At 37.1% G+C, this 17,205-nt stretch overlaps 2 protein-coding genes across 7 annotated transcripts in view; both read right to left on the bottom strand.

Annotated features, from left to right (window-relative positions):
• The window catches only part of LOC126298264 (uncharacterized), a 226,816-nt gene that overhangs the window by 14,208 nt on the left and 195,403 nt on the right, over nt 1-17,205 (bottom strand). Inside the window, exon 3 of the mRNA XM_049989566.1 lies at nt 8,080-8,181. Within this exon, the coding sequence (XP_049845523.1) occupies nt 8,080-8,181 (102 nt within the window). The remainder of the gene's footprint in view (nt 1-8,079; nt 8,182-17,205) is intronic.
• LOC126299024 (uncharacterized protein DDB_G0271670-like) overlaps nt 11,448-17,205 on the bottom strand; it is a 31,784-nt gene continuing 26,026 nt past the window's right edge. For all 6 annotated transcript variants that reach the window (XM_049990666.1, XM_049990667.1, XM_049990665.1 and 3 more), the window contains exon 2: nt 11,448-13,960. In XM_049990666.1, coding sequence (XP_049846623.1) covers nt 11,600-13,012 — 1,413 coding nt within the window. In that variant the 5' untranslated portion in view covers nt 13,013-13,960 and the 3' untranslated portion in view covers nt 11,448-11,599. The remainder of the gene's footprint in view (nt 13,961-17,205) is intronic.

The raw sequence follows: 17,205 nt of genomic DNA, 5'->3' as shown, positions 1-17,205 counted from the left end.
GTATAGTTGTCACATGACAGGCACAATGCCTGCAGTATAGACAGTTCCACTTTACTATTACACAGTTTGAGACATTTACCAAATAAAATAATGGTACAAAGAGAGAACATCACACACTCAGTTGGCTGTGGCTCGTTGAGGAAGAGACCAGTGTGTTAATTTTTTATGTCATTTATACCTAGGGTACACACTTGAAGAAGGAACAGCAGATAATTAGTTATTTCATGTGATGGAATTCCCTTCACGATATCTTGCCTGCACATTGTTGATGATATTGTTCTGCAATTTATTTATTTATTTATTTATTCATCCAAGGATCATCTCACAAAGATACAGAATTTGTCAAGGTAATACAGCAATACCCCAAGCAAAGTTTAACACCCAGCATACATAACATGCTTTAAGAGGATAGGTTGGAATAAGAGTTCGGCATCCTAACAGATGCAGTGCCTCGTTTGGTAATTAACTATTTTACAATGTTTCTTCATTTACACACAGATTGTTCCTGGTATTCCTGGTAGGCAGCTAAATAAAACATAGTTTCCTTCTCCACTGCCCACCCACTGGGGACATCTACTGATGACTACTGGACTGATTCTGATAACTTGTAATGTAAAACATAGTTCCACTCTTCAGTGCCACTTGCCTCAATTCCAAACTTTACGTTCAACTGTCCACATGAAAAATTAAGCCACCATACATTACTGTTATGCTTTATGGATCTTCGCACCTGATCCTTGTGAGAGCAGTAACCCATAATCCTGTATTGAAATGTGACAAGGTACTTTAGTATCACCATTCATTACTATCCACTACTCCGAGCTTCTACATGATCTTTAATTGTGTAATATCCATTACTTGTGGAGGACGTTTTAGCTGCCTTTTTATACAAATGTGTTTTAGTAATATTTTTTTCACTTCTTTTGACAATTTATTATACAATTTTGTACCCTGGTACACTGTTTTGAGTTTTTTCGTTTGTCCTGGGTAAATGTAACTCCAAACTAGCTCTTCTTCCATTACTATGGATAGACCTGTTGGTGCAGAATTTAGTGATATTTTCCCTGATAATCACCACAGATTGGTGTATGTCCTCACTTGGTGCAGTAAGGATGCCTAATTTTTTAAGTAGCTCCATAGAATGAGCCGGAATTCTACTTCCAGTTATTATTCTTATGGCCCTTTTCTGCAATTGAAAAACTGTGTGCATGCTTTGTGACATCAGTCCCCAGAAAAGAATTCCATAGCCAAGAACTGAGTATATTTAGGCATAATATTTCATGACAGTGGCTATTACAAACTGATGCTAACATGTGAAAAGCATAGTATGCGGATGACATTCTCTTTGCCAGTATCTTTGTATGTAAAGGCTATGTTAGCTGACAGTTAATGTTCATCCCTAAAAACTTTGTGTTTTTGCTGCGCAATCTATAGATTTGTCATCTTTGCTTAAAGTGGCCTTTCTTTTTGCTGATATTCATACTGTTCATTTTCTTTTTGTTCAGTACTAATTTATTAAATACTGCCCAATTTAGTGTTTCATTCTCTTTCTCTAAATCAGTTCTGGTGTTTTATCAGTGACTACTGTGTTGCTGTCATTGGCAAAAAGGACTTTTTTCCCATGTGTTACATTGTCAGGAAAGCCGTTGATATATATTATGAATAGAATTGGACCCTGTACACTACCTGAGGAAAATATATGTTTATCTTGTTCGACAATTGCTTTACAAAAAATTTAACATCAGCAGCTGTGTGAACAGTCTCCAGCTTCTGCATCCTCTTTTTCCAAGTACGACTAAAACCACTCATTTGCTGTCTCTCTTAAACATAGTGCTTATAGATCGCTTAATAGTATTTTATGGGCAACAGTGTCAAAAGCCTTGGACAAGTCTCAGAAAATGCTTTTAACATAATCATCCTATCGAGGGCTTCCAGTACCATCTCCATGAATTCTTCAATGACTGATATTGTACTTCTTCCACTTCTGAAACTAAACTGTGCTTCATTAAGGAGGTTCTTTTTACTCGTGTAACTTATCAGTCCATCTTTCATGAGTGCTTCAAATGACTTTGAGAATGAAGACAGCAGTGAAAGAAGCCTTTAGTTTCCAATTTTTTCCACACTGCCATTCTTTAGCAAGGGCAGCACTTGTACATGCTTTATTTATTCTGGGAAAAACACCTGAACTAAAATATTCATTTATTATGTCTGTTAATTGGTCTTATATGCACGCCTTCAAAACAGAGACAGAAACCTCACCTGTGCCTTCAGACTTTCTCTTTAAATTGTTGTGCTGCATTCTTAACTTCAATGTCTGTTGTGGGAAACATCATGACTGTGCTTGTTGGGTAAGAATTTGTGGGTGCTACATGTGTTTTAGAAAGACTTTTCTGCAGCTTCTTTACAATACTAGAGAAACAGTCATTTACAAAAGTTGCTAATTTCTGAGGACTTCCTGTTATTCTATCCCCATTTTTGAGTTGTTACCCCTGTGTCTGCTCTTTCTAGCTTCTTGTTTTATAACCTCCCACACTACTTTGATTTTATTTTCTGAGTTATACATTAATTTGTCATTGAATGGTTTTCTTTAAATACATGCAGAACCCTCTATATTTTTCATGTACCTGTGATGGTGTTCAAGGAACTGTGGGTTAGTGCAATGCTTTTACAAGGAACTGAGAAATTTAAATGTCTGTGAGAACTTTCAAAAATCTGCAGTTATCCTTCTGTTTTCCTACCTGCAGCAGTGAAAATGTCTACTTTTGGAAGGGTCACCTCAAAAATTAATTTAAATAATGTGCAAAATTTATAGGACTTAGCATTTACATTGCTTTCCGTATACATTACATTCCAGGATTGATTTGCCAATAGCTCGAAAAAGTATATATCTTATGATCTGAGAAAACCCTTATGTAGGCCTGCAGTTTTGTGGGTTTCACTGAGCCTGTCTTTAGCTCTATTATCTGACAGCAAGAATTTGAAATGCTATGATCTCCTATAATACCCTACAGTTTTCCCTGTCAGTGTCGATAAGTACTTGGTCTAAAATTTAAACTGAACTTCTTAAAATGTGCATTTGTTTGCAAGACAGTATACTGTATGAGGCAGATATTTCATATCTCTTGTGACCAACAGAGATAAATGATGCTTTTTGTTATAAATAGATTTAGTGAAATACTGGTCTCCAGACCTTGTGGTCTACAGTGACAATGAAAACCACTATAAAGTTGAGGACATGTTTTAAAACACATGTAAATCACTGCATTGCTGTGGACACTAATATCATAGGTTAAAGTTTGTTTTCCACTCACAGACTGAATATGGTAATTATTACTACAACAGGAATTTCTTGTTAGTGTAATATTAACTTGGCCGCCATTGGGGGAATGATGTTTACAGGGCTGAATAATAGTCCTAGATTCTTTCTAGGAATATCACAAGTAGGTTTCGTTTGAGTAATTTTCAGTATCTGTGACTTGAAGCTTTTAAGTATTTCTGCCATGCTGCAGATTTTATGTCAGTCAAACCTGATGAGAACTTATTGAAGTTGAGCTGTAGTCCAGTATAGGTCATTAGGTGACCCATTGATCAGCTAAAGCCTGGTCTTTGCTTTACCTCATAGTGAAATTCCATGAACATGGATTAATAATTTAATTGTGAACAGTTTCCCTCCAATACACTGTTTGCTTTATTTTTCAGTTCTGGTGCTAAATCTGTGAAATTAGTATCATTTTCAAACTGAATGAAGCTGGAGTTACCTGGTACACTGTGTGGTGAATTAGAATAATGTGTATTAGGAAAACAAATGGCTCAAATACAGTTTTGGTTCACTGTCAGGTAGGCTGTTGGGATATATATAGCTAATGTAAAATGGCAAGACATTAATAATGAAAATACTTTATAGACACACAGTTATGCTGAAGCCTTGTACGAAACAATCCATCCCACTCTCCTTAAGTGGAGATAGTTTGTCACTGACTCATCCACAGTAGATAACAATGCACTGTAAGAAGTTTTTTTTCAATGGAGGACACTGTACACCTCAGACCTCATAAGAAAATTATATTGCCTTCAAGATATAGAAAGATACTCTTTCACTAAAAGGCTCTTGAAAATTATTTTTGACTGGGAATTGCACTTTTACAACAGCATCTTGTACACAGCAGAATTTTTGGTTATTGTGTATTAAGTGCCAAATAATGTAGAAGTTTACCAACTCACTAAGATATTTCCAAGTGCTATTGTACAGCTTAAATAATTGATCTTAAGCCTCAATTATTTGAAGGACAAAAATAAACTGAAACATCAGTGATGGAAATTATCACAGATATTGAAGTGTTCAACTATTACAAAATATCTGCAGTAAATTCTCAGTGCAATTTATTCTGAACAACAGCTTCGTGGCTCAGTAGGTTAATGCCAGAATATAGATGTCAAGGCCCTGGCTACAATTCACTGTCAGCCCTAAGATGTTTTCTCTTACTTCTTTCAGCACTGACAAGTATACATTAACATGAAAAATGCAGAGCTGCATCATAAACTGTAGGTCCCAGCATGAGTGGCAGGATCAGCCCTTTCAAAGGTCTAGATCATACCATCTCCGATGCTACGATACCTAATAAAATATGGTGGTGCACAATGCTGCCATCAACATTTTTCATTACTTATCCAATGACATAAAATGTCTGACTGACAATTTTAATAGTTAGCAGCCTTTTATCAGCAATTAGACCCAAAGTGTTTAATAAAACAATACTTTGGAAATTATAGTAATCATAAAAACTATTGATTTTTCCAAGATTTGAGATAAATCATTGGAAAGAATAGTTTTTCTTACAAGAAATCAGTTTTATTCACATTTTTGGTAAAGAACAGTGACACATTTAATAATAAAAAAACACACTAATATGAAGAAGATATTTCATAAAAATATATGTATCTGTCTAAGTATTTGTTCCTTATGTTTTCATGAATTGCTTACTTCTTTCAATAAACAAAGAATTTTACTGACTGTGACAATTGTTGTGGAAGCCTACACTTACGTGCTTCTTTAAGACTTCTTCCAAGTGACACTGAGAGAACACTACTTTAGTATTGTATGGAAAGAAAATGAGAAATCAAAATAAAAAGGAGAAATATTTATGGCACCAAAAATAGGAGTATAAGAAAAAGAAGTATACAGAAAATATCAATTTTGTAAATTATTATAGCATCACATTATTTGTGAAACTCAGTAAGTTATGATTTAATATAATGATTGTGAAAGATATGGAAACTGGTCTCTTCCCACGATAAACAATATGAATACCTGGAACATAAGTAAATGAAATTCTCATCGAGTGTCACAGCACCTTACAACAATAAGGAGATGCATGATTGTTGAGACAAACAAAATGTCATACAAAACTGAAGTTGATTCAGTAATGAAAAGAAACAATCAAAGATCTGTAAGAGCCATGTTTCATTGATGTGACAAGGGAGGGAAGAAGAGGGGAAGGTATATTGCACATGTTTCAAATCTAACAACAATGGATAACATTCCTATTCAATACAATATCCAGAAGTTAAACAAAGCAATGAAAACCAAGTGGCTTCAAATGACTGCTGAAAAAACTGAAGAGGAAACAATACTTAGAATACAAGAAAACTGTTGCAGAATGGGCATTATATAACATTAAGCTAAGACTGTCACAGAAAATAAGTGAGGAGATTATTGTCCAAGGAAGGAGAATTCATATAATGTTCCATTTAAGTTCCATATGAAGGCCATGTTTTAAAAAGTTTATGAAATTTAGTTGTGTGCATCACAAAAAAAATGGAAGAGCTAAACAATTTGTTTTTAGTTGACACATTAACACAGTCCATAGGGACTTTGGAAAGTCAGTTACACATGTCAACCAACGCAAAGACCACTGTGCACCAAAACTGGTGCACTGTCAGAAGAGAGCGAACATTCTGGGTCTCTTGCAGTATGGATAACAGATGAATCTTGGTGTAGTACTGCAGTGGTACAGCAACTATAAATGTATTCAAAATTTGAAGCACACTAGACAGTGCGATATTCGCAAGCAAAATGTCTCAACTGCCCATAGATTCAGCACAAAATTCTGGCTATATATGGACCAAATGCAATGTCACACCCAGCCACAGTGAAATGAAACCAACTATTTAACCATGGCCACACAGATGGGATGATGCCGACTGTAGAGTCATTATCTTGCACCACGTGATTTCCATCTTTTTGGCAAGTGAAAAGAACATATTGAAGGAAAGAGATTTTCCAATGGTGAAGACTTTCACACAGTGATTCTCCAATGTCTTCATGACCAAGGTGCAAAATCCTATTGTCGTGGAACTGAATGACTGGTAGAACATTCCAATTACTGTTTATGTAATTTTTATGACTATGTTGAAAACTATTGTCATGTATCTGTATCACTTTGAAGACTAACATTCAAAAACAGACATTTGGCCTGCCAAATATGTAACTTACTTTTTGGTGTGCCCTCCTACTTTCAGCACCATACATTTCCAACGTGTTACTAACATTCAAATGATGATTTTTTTTACAATTTTAAACATGGCTGTGAGCCAGAAATCATACGAGGATATGATTTGTATAATATAGCCAACCGGTTGAAATAACATTTAATGTGATCTGGTGCTGACACTGATTATGGGTGTCTTCATCACACTCAAAACCATTAACATACAGGAAAACCAATAATCATTTAGTTCAATATGATGTCTAGTGCAGTTATATGTAGTAACTGAGTCAATAAAAGATACAGTTCTGCTGTGAAAAAGGAATTTGAGGGAACTGTAATATTGAAATTGTGTAACTAAACAAAGACCTTCCAAGTTTACAAAAAAATCGTGTATGTTTTAAGGCATGACATTTTGCAACTAACAAATAAAAACTGTAAGCTGAAGAAATTCCATCATGTTCCAAATGATAAAACACGGTAATTACAGAATGATAATCTGGAGAGTTATGAGTAACTGAAGGAAAGTGTCCAACAGGTAATGAACGTAGCAAATCGAATTATGTTCACTGATATAAACAGGTACTATGTACTGACGACAAATAGTGATGGTTACAATAAGGATGACAGACTTCGTAAATAGTGTGTGAATAGAACAACAAACCAGTCCACAAAAGAATAATACAACTAAAATCAATATACGGCACCTAACACTAGTGAAGTTGTAGAATCAGATGGAAAAAAAGAGAATTAGCGAGGTCAACAAACCATGTAAACAATGTGAATTTAACGGCAACTTACTTGGAAATCAACAATGAAGTGCAATGTACTTTAGTTAGCTTATAGAAATGGAAGAAAGCTAGCTGCTACAGTGTACAAAGCTTGAACCCTAACATCCAAGTTAGCAGTGTGGTGGAGCCGGGTGTGCAAATGAAAATCATCATAGTGGACATAGATTTAGATGCACAATGTTGCATGACCATGATTTTGTTGTTAGTATAACAGGTACAAATGAAGTGGCATGTAGTGAGCCAATATTTGTATTGGAGGTCTGACTAAGTTTCTAGAACAAAACAAACACAAAAATAACATTGTTGCTACAGTTTCACATCTTCACGATTTAGCACACAAATTGTGTGTTAAGAAAGAAATAAGAAAAACAGTTGCAAGAACTAAGTTATTATGATTAAATATGTTTTATTCTAGATATTGATACATTAGATACAAGCATGCACACTAAACATGAATTACATTTGAACTATGAGAGTAAACGTTTTTTGTGTGAAAAATTACAAAAATTGATTACAGAAAAGACTGAAGTGAGTAGTTTAATATGTGAAAATAGTTAAACAGCGAGTGAACTTTTTTTAGTGCAAATCAGCCTTCAGTGTGCACACAAAAAAGCAAAACACCACAGACAGAACTAAAAACGGTGAAAAATTTAAAATAATGTTCCAGAATGTCCAGTACATCAAGAAGTAAATAGAACAAGTTGATGAATTTCTAGGAGAGAGTAAACCTTACTTATATATTGAGAATGAACCAGGATGCAAGACAAAAGAGATTCATAGTTTTAACTTCAATAATTACAAACCTGTTAGGAAGATGTACAAGGGTGGTGGTGCAGGCACGATGCTAGAAGTAACAACCAGTGTGAAAACCCTGATCATCTTCGTAAACTCGCTGTGGAGATGTCCTTTGAATCACCAGCAATAAAAATAAACACAGGCAAAATTAACTTCATAATCGTAAGCCTATATAGATCACCAAATAGTGGTGTAGATGACTTACTCTGCCATTTAGAACAACTAATAACAAACAAAAAGCAGATTATAATAATAGGAGATGTCAACATAGATTCTTTAAACTATCATGTAAATTATCTCAGGTATTCTGACTTGCTACATTGCTACAGCCATATCCATATAAATTTGTTACCAATGATGATAACACCTGACCCACAATCTGGCACTAACTGTGTTGTAACTTTAGGAGGACCTTCCACGCAGAGACTGGTACAAGATAAACAAATCAGCTGATATTAATGAAAAGTACAGCCAGTTTTATGAAATTTCTTACCACAGTTTTAATTAGACATGTCTAGTAATAAACAAACTAGGGAAATCAAAGTACACAAAGAATCTTAAAATTCAGGCAGAAATCCACAAATTAAAGGAAAACATGAAAGGCCTATATGTGCTGTTCATAGATACAAAACACCAGTACTTTCTAACAAGGTACATAAACACCAGAAAAACATGCAAGGAATCCCTGGAGACTCTAGAAACACAATATTATGCTGAACAGATAAGTGACTCCAGTAACGATAATAAAACAGCTTAGAATATAGTAAGCAAAGAATGTGAAAATAAAGAGAATCCAAGATGCAGTAATATAGCACTAGAAGGAAATTGGTGAGTGAGCGAAAGACACTGTGCGAGGCCTTCATGAAACATTTTCATAAGAGAAGTAAAGAACAAACTGAACCACACTACAAATAAAGTCAGTAAAAATGAGTAATTCAAATAACTAGGAGCATGGGCTTCAAAAAGGAAGATCCACGAAGACCGCAGTAGCAAATTTTATTCACGATCTGTTAAACCGACTGGACAAAGGAAACAAAGTCATTGTGACTTTCCTTGATTTGTCTAAGGCTTTCAATTCTATGAATGATGCAGTACAATTATCCAAATTAGAAACTTATGGCCCAAGAGGAGTAGCACTAAAGTACTTCAGTCTGTGTCACCAACATACAAGACGATGTACTAAACTGTCGTAACAATTAAAGTAAAATCTTAACAGTAAAATCAGCATATAAAACTCTTAACTGCGGAATTCCCCAATGAAGTATTCTTGGGCGATTTTTGTTTACTGTATATGTTACGGACATAACAAGCTGAAAACCTCAAAACTAGTGAATTATGCTGATAACACAGCATTTATTAGCTGGGGTCGTAATGAGCAGCTAGCATCATAAAGCAATAAAGAGAACTCTGTACTGATCATGGAATATCCAACAATAATCAAACTTACATCGAATAAGGACAAGACCGTTGTAATGAAGTTCTAGTTAAATTATAACCAATCTCATACTGAATCACTTTCTTCTGCTGAAACATCTGTTAAATATAGGTTTTTTGGCGTTGTGATTGACAAACATCTTACATGGACTTACACAAGTGTACTGTCATTAATTCACTTGCATTTGCAGTATGGGATTGAAATTTGGGGAGGAGCACCCAAAGTGTACATGGGCTTTAAACTCGGGCTTCGAAATAGATCAATTATGATAATTCCCAATATAAGTAAACATGAATTATGTAGAGACTACTTTAAAAATTGTAATTTACTGACTGTCATTCACTGTATGTTCTTAAGAGAATTATGTTCGTGAAAGAAAATGATTAACTGAATGTAATGGACACAGACATCCATAATTGGATAGTGTTATGCATCAATTAACCAAGTACGATTTTGTATTTTTTCAAATTTTTGCATCCAGTCGTGTGTTAAGGTGTAAACTATCCACAAAAAAATTGTTTGACATCAGTGTGGTCGATTTTTTGACAGGAAGTTAATCTGAACCAAGTACCGAACACTTCACCTCGACTATTAAATTTTGCATCAGTTGGCCAACTGCACAATCCTATGATTTTATTTTGCATCCGATGGCTATGCGGCAAATGAGCACTGCTTGGTCACATGATGCATTGATATTTTGCCCACAGTAAATGTATCAAAATAAGAAATTTCTGTTGTTCTCTGAGGCATGTCGCCGCCGTCGTCGTTCTCCTCCTCCTCCTCCTCCTCCTCCTCCTCCTCACCATCTCAGCCTTTTCCCATGTCATGTGGGCTCGGAGTTGCTTTGCTGCATCCTACTCTTCCATAAATGCCTATACAGTGCTGTTACCTTGTTTGTCCATCTCAGTTTCAGTCTTCCTCTTTTCCTTGATCCTTCAATTCCCAGGTCTTCTCCCTAAATAGTACTCCCCTCTCCTCTGCACATGTCCATACCGTCTTAGCCCACTTTCTTGGATCTTCTTCCCTATGGGCCCCACTTTCACTGTTTCCCTGATGTACTCATTTTTATCTATCCTTTCGCATCACCCCACTCATCCACCTTAACATTCTCATTTCTGCCAGTTCCATCTTTTTCTCTCGGGCTTTTGTAATTGGACAAGTTTCTGCACTATACAGCATCACAGGCCTCACCACAGACTTGTAAAGCTTTCCTTTCATTCAGCAGCTAACCTTCTTGTCATAGTACTCCAATCAGTTTCCTCCAGTTCATCCATCCACTATTTATCCTGTGCTGTATTTCAGCCTCCTGTCTACATTTTAAATTTCTAGAACCTTTGCAAAAGTCAAAGCTTTTATTATAATTTCATTTCTAAAAAAATATTGTAGAGATTTTATTTAAGTTAAATGTATGCAATAATTTTGTAGGGTTGTAATAGGTATCAAGTACTGATATATTCAAATAAGGCATGCAAATATTCAGAATCAATGTTAGTACCTATGTTCATGTATCAGTAAAATACATACATCTTCAAATTCACTACAATGCATTATTTGTTGTCATAATGTTTTAATTTATAGAAATTTTTTAAATTGCATTAGAAACAATACAGTATTTTCAGACACTGTTGGCATAGCAGATGTAGGTTTTGCACATCATAATCCACTACTCCTTTTCACAGCTAGATAATTATTATGTGACTACAAATAAAAAGCCAAGCATGACATGGGTTAGAGGTCAGAGAAGGGAATGTATTAGGTTATTCACAGACTGTCCACTTGAAACTGTCACAGAATTCTTTATGTCATTTACAATGTTGTTATCGTTTTCTGCACAACATATACAAAGTGGCTTCTTATATACTTCATGGCACTCTCCTCAAATTTCTGAACTCATTTTGTGGAAAGCATCCCACAACTGTCTTCTGCTCTGATGTGTCAAACTCTTCAGCAACCCCTGGTCACCATCATGACTCAAGCTGAGGGATGCTACTTTTTTCTGAACACTATGACGCAGTTCTTTGCTGTTATGATGAGAGGATTTCTGCAAACATCTTTTTCTGCATTGAAAGAATGTTCATAAAAAGTAGGTACATTTAAAATGACGGTATACGCTGCACATGCCAGGCTCCATTCTCGCATGTTCTTACTTCATAAACTACATTCGTGTGGTTATTTATATCTGAGACCTCATCAATGTTACACTCAGCCTCAACCATATTTTCATCTCTGTCTGTCTCTTCCCCTTCAGGACCACAACTACCTGCATCAGATTCTGTCCCATTTTGTGAGTACTGTTTTTCAGACAACTCTGATTCACTGTCACTTTCTGAGGTTTCAACTTCTTCCTTTATTTCAATCTCTTCCATAGAGAGACAGACGGAGTCAAAAGTATTCCGTTCACCATCTTGTTCTCGTTCTGCACTCCCACACATTACATTACTCTTGGAGCTGGCACACCCTGTTCTATCATCCACTCTGTCATTTACATTATTCTGATGAGAAACTACAGTATCCACTTCATGTAGGTCCAGGATTTCTTTTCCTCCAGTGGGTGAAGAACTAGTACTAGTAAATGTCCCAGCAGCTGACACCATGATTATGGGCTCAACTGATGACGACATTGCACCATATTCTGATGCTGACTTTGAGACACTGTCTTCTGTAATACATGTTGTTGTGCTGGTACTCTCTTTTGTGTTTGCTTCCAGTTGGGCTGTTTCTCCGATACTTGCTTCAATATGTGCATTATCAGTGCTACCTACTGGTGATGGTGTGTCGTTTGTCTCTTCAGTGGGACAAGTGCTGTGTGATGTGCTTATGCAGGTCTCAGCAGTCGACAATATGTTTCTGGATTTCATTGTTAATGTTGTGGCATCACACTGAGGTGCAGATTCAGATATACTACCTCCTTCTATAGTGGCTTCTGTATTGGTCTTATCTTTGATGCTTGCTTCTAGATGGAATCTTCCCATTAAATTCCCATTTGATTGCGTGCCTGCTGCTGCTGGCTGTACTGCATCACCACTCGATAGTAAAATCACATTTAATTCTGTAGACAGTCTTCTTTTTAATGCATTCATAATATGAATGCTATATAGTAAACACCTAATGGGTGAATGGCATGTGCAGCTTGACACCAAGTGAGAAACACCAGCTACCATATTCTCAAAATTATGGTCACTTAATGTATCACCAACTCCATTAGCACATTTCTGCAGATGTGTTGCCGCATCCTGAAGTAAATGTGTGAACACATCAACAGTTTTTCGAAAAGTGTCACCCAACTGTAACTGAGGAGGCGCTGATGCTGACCGTCGACGCAAGTATGGGTCCATTTCTAAGTGGGTAAGTGCATGACCAGGTTGTGAAGCTGCACTGTCTCTCATCTGCAAAGGTGCTGTGGCTACAGAACATGAAGTTGGTGTGACCGACCTCCTACTACGGTGGCTGTTAATAATCTCTCTGTTTCTGGATGACTGGCCATTTTTAAATACTTCTATCATCATCTTGAGAGTTGTGATAGTTTCAGAACTTGTACTGCCGTGCTCTGTAGTTAGTGGTCTGCCTCCATACTGATAATCAGCATCTTTTACTTTGCTGTGAGAAGCATCCACAACAGTTTTTTCTTTTTTGGGTACTACTGGATGTTCTATTTACATCACTATTTCTGACGCTCTCCTCCATGTGTTTGTTATGTTTTGCCTTCAAGCCATCACTTGCAACTCTTATTTCACTTCCACTGTTGTTATCTTTTCCTACACAACATGTACAAACTGGCTTCTTATATATTTTACGGCATTCTCGGAGAAATTCTGAACTCATTTTGTGGGAAGCATCCCACAACTGTCTTCTGCTCTGATGGGTTGAACTCTCCAACAACCCCTGGCCATCATCATCACTCAAGCTGAGGGATGCTACATTCTTCTGATCACTATTATGTAGTTCTTTGCCATCATGATGAGTGGATTTCTGCTAACATCTTTGTCTGCTTCCTGTTGTCGAGTTCTATTGATTTTCTGTGTTGCAACCATCTGAACTCTTAGCAGTTACTTTGACATCTCTGACAGAGTCATTACCGATGCATTTTTTTTTATTGCTATTTGCAACCTTAGCCTGCATATGCTTCTCCATATCAAATGGCTCTAGCACCACTGACACTGTTTTATTTAGAACATTTGCAAGCTGGTCATCCTTACTGACATGTTTGGATTCTTCCTGGTAGTTAGTCGCTGCCTTCTTACTGCTACATGTAACATCAGAATGCCTTCTTTTCCTGCTGTTTTTGGTCAGTCCTATAAAACTTCTGTTGGAATTTGTATTACCATGCTGTGCACTTTGACTGATGTCTGATGCACTTCGTCTTGATTCATTCGTCCTCTTGAGTGAACAGCTTTCCCCTCTGCCTCTGCTACTAGATCTGGTTTTCATGCTGGCTATTCACTCTCAGGCAGACACTGGAAAGACAAATTAAACAGCAGATTACCATGTGAGCCAGAAGCACAATTAACAAACAAATATTAAAACAACTGCAACAGATTTCAGTTAAAAATAAATAAATAAATAAATAATAAACCTTCACATAATGTGCACAAAATGCCAGGAATTTTTACAATCAAAAAGATGTCACATTCATCACAACCAACCAAGTTTAACAGAACCACGAAATTGTCAAACTAATAAATAGTGATTCAGAAAAACTATGCACCCTGCCTTTTCGCTTTTCAGTGTACTTGTAATACTCCTGTACTCAAATCAGTAAGAAATGGAGTGATACTTCACATATATACTTACACAGGGTGTCTCAAGAGGAATGGTCAATAGTCAGGGAAACGAAAGGAACAATTGTTTGAAGCAAAAACTTGCATATGTACATATGCCCTATTCCAAATGGTTTCGTAGATAGCACACATTTAATGTGTACTGTTATTTATTTTGTATATTATTCAATACATTGTCAAGGTTAAACACGCACATGCACAACAGTTAGTAATAAAAACAATATTTCATTTAAAAGTATCAACTGAAAAATAACATTTTTAACACATTCACCTCTAAGCATTACCGTACATGTCTGTTTACAGCTTTTGTACAATTCACAATAAATAATTGGATACTCCACCAACTTCAATGAATTTGTGCATTTTTAGGAGAATAGATTATTTTGTTTGTCCGAGTGCCTCTACACATTTTGCAATGAGAGCATCAATGTCCGTGATTAATACCAAGCAATTGATCTTCCATATTCATCATTTGTTTGTTCTCCTCCAACTTCATCCAAGCCCATAAACAAAAATCTAATGTTGCAAGGTCTGGTGACCTTGGTGGCCAGTTATTTCTTCTACCTCTACCAGTTCCGCGATTCAGGAAAGTGTGGTTGGGATGTTCCCTAACACGTCAGGTAAAATGTGGAGGGGCCCCATCATGCTGGAAGTGCACTGCAGTCTATGTGGCTTAACGAACAAAAGAATCAAATTTCCAAAAAATGCAAGTAATTCTGTCCCATAATTCACTCTTCTAAAATGACTGGACCTATCAACAGGTTACCAGTCATGCCACATCAAGCACTGATCAAAAAATAAAGTTGGATATTGGTTTTCCCAGTAGCATATGGATTTTCCTGTGAACATCGATGATTATTATGCATGTTGTTGATTCCATAGCACATAAATATGGCTTCACCAGTGAACAGTATTAATGGTCAGTTGATGTTTAACCAGTAACTAAATTCAAGTTGTGTGGCACTGAATGAATGTGAAGAATGTGGACAAAAGTTTTCCACATCTAATTTCACCAAATGAGTGTTTGTGGGTCACAGATACGTGCAAAAAGCTGCCATGTGCTGGCAGTAGGACTACACTGCACCATTTCAACAATGTGTTGCCGTTCCTTTACAGGTTGTTGAACTACATGGTCAGAAGAATAATTACTGGAAGAATACCTGTTTCACGCAATACGCTGAAAACTCTCTACAATCAGGAATGTGACTGGTTAGAAAGTGCCGCATGTACTCTTTCAACAGTAGCAGGAGCACTACCAATGCAAATGTCAAATGTACACCGTATCTGCAAATTCTTCTTGTAGCCAAGTCAGTGAAGCAAAATTAGGCAAAAAAATTGTGCAGTCACTATTTTTTGTACAGTAGTAGGAGGAAGCGACATGAACAACGTCCCAAAAATTGTGACCAGTGTGGTGTGTGTGTGGGGGGATAAAGGGGCGTTTAAAGGTCATGTTTTCATGGTTCTCTTGAATATCTCAAAAATTTCAATTTCTAGCAAAAATGTTTCCCAGTATTAATTTAAACTACATTAAATTTCCTACATGAAAGGTCTTCGTTTTTTCTCTAGGACTGATAATTACCACATTACAGGGGATGGAAAAACAGCAATTATTAAAAACAGTGTCTTAACTACATACAATTATATTAAGGGATAATCTGTGATACGAGGGTGTGATGAGTTGAAGGGCTGCACAGAGAGTGAGGGGGGAGGGGAGAGGGGGAGTATGGGGGCTGGAGGGTGAATGCATGATGGATGAGGCAGGTCACCAGATCGTGGTCATGCACTTCCCTTCTTTCTAGGTCTGCCAACTGAACAGCGAGTGGACGAGTCCCAACATCTATCTCTCTGTCCCACTATGTCACTGCACGGAACACATGTTACTCGCTGATAATAGTAACACAAGAAATATATATGGGCAGACTGTATGTAAATCTCTGCATACTGTTCTACACTGCTACAGGGAAATTGATTCTTATTCGCCCTCTATGACGCTGTAGCATTCTGCAGGCAAAGGCAACAACCCCACCCAAGCATGGCTTGCTTTTCAGTTTACAGACAGACCATACCTCCCCCAGCATTTCCACTATGTGATCAAAAGTATCCTGACACCTGGCTGAAAATGACTTTCAAGTTCATGGCACCCTTCATCAGTAATGCTGGAATTCAATATGGTGTTGACCCATCCTTAGCCTTGATGACAGCTTCCACTCTTGCAGCCATATGTTCAGTCAGGTGCTAGAAGTTTTCTTGGGGAATGGCAGCCCATTCTTCACAGAGTGCTGCACTAAGGAGAGGTATCAATGTCAGTTGCTGAGGCCTGGCACGAAGTCAGCATTCCAAAACATCGCAAAGGTGTTCTATAGGATTCAGGTCAAGACTCTGCGCAGACTAGTCCATTACAGGAATGTTATTCTCATGTAACCACTTTGCCACAGGCTGTGCATTATGATCAGGTGCTCGATCCTGTTGAAAGATGCAATCGCCATAACAGAATTGCAAGAAGATGCTTAAAACATAACTGTAGGCATGTGCTGTGACAGTGCCATGCAAAACAACAATGGGTATAAGCCTCCCTCCATGAAAAACATGACCACACCGTAACACCACTGCCTCCGAGTTTTATTTTTGGCACTACACACGCTGGTAGATGACGTTCACTGGGCATTCACCATACCCACACCCTGCCATCGGATCGCTATAGTGTGTACCATGATTTGTCACTCCACACAATGTTTTCCCACTGTTCAATCATCCAATGTTTCTGCTCCTTACACCAAGCGAGCCGTTGTTTGGCATTTACTGCCATGATGTGTGGCTTATGAGCAGTCATTCGATCATGAAATCCAAGTTTTCTTACTTCCTGCCTAACCGTCGTAGCACTTCCAGTGGATCCTGGTGCAGTTGGTGTGATGGTCTGAATA

The sequence above is a fragment of the Schistocerca gregaria genome, chromosome X (assembly GCF_023897955.1).
Source record: "Schistocerca gregaria isolate iqSchGreg1 chromosome X, iqSchGreg1.2, whole genome shotgun sequence".
Classification (NCBI taxonomy): Eukaryota; Metazoa; Arthropoda; class Insecta; order Orthoptera; family Acrididae; genus Schistocerca; species Schistocerca gregaria.
Note: the sequence above shows the minus strand (reverse complement) of the source record. Positions and strands in the feature narration are given on the sequence as shown.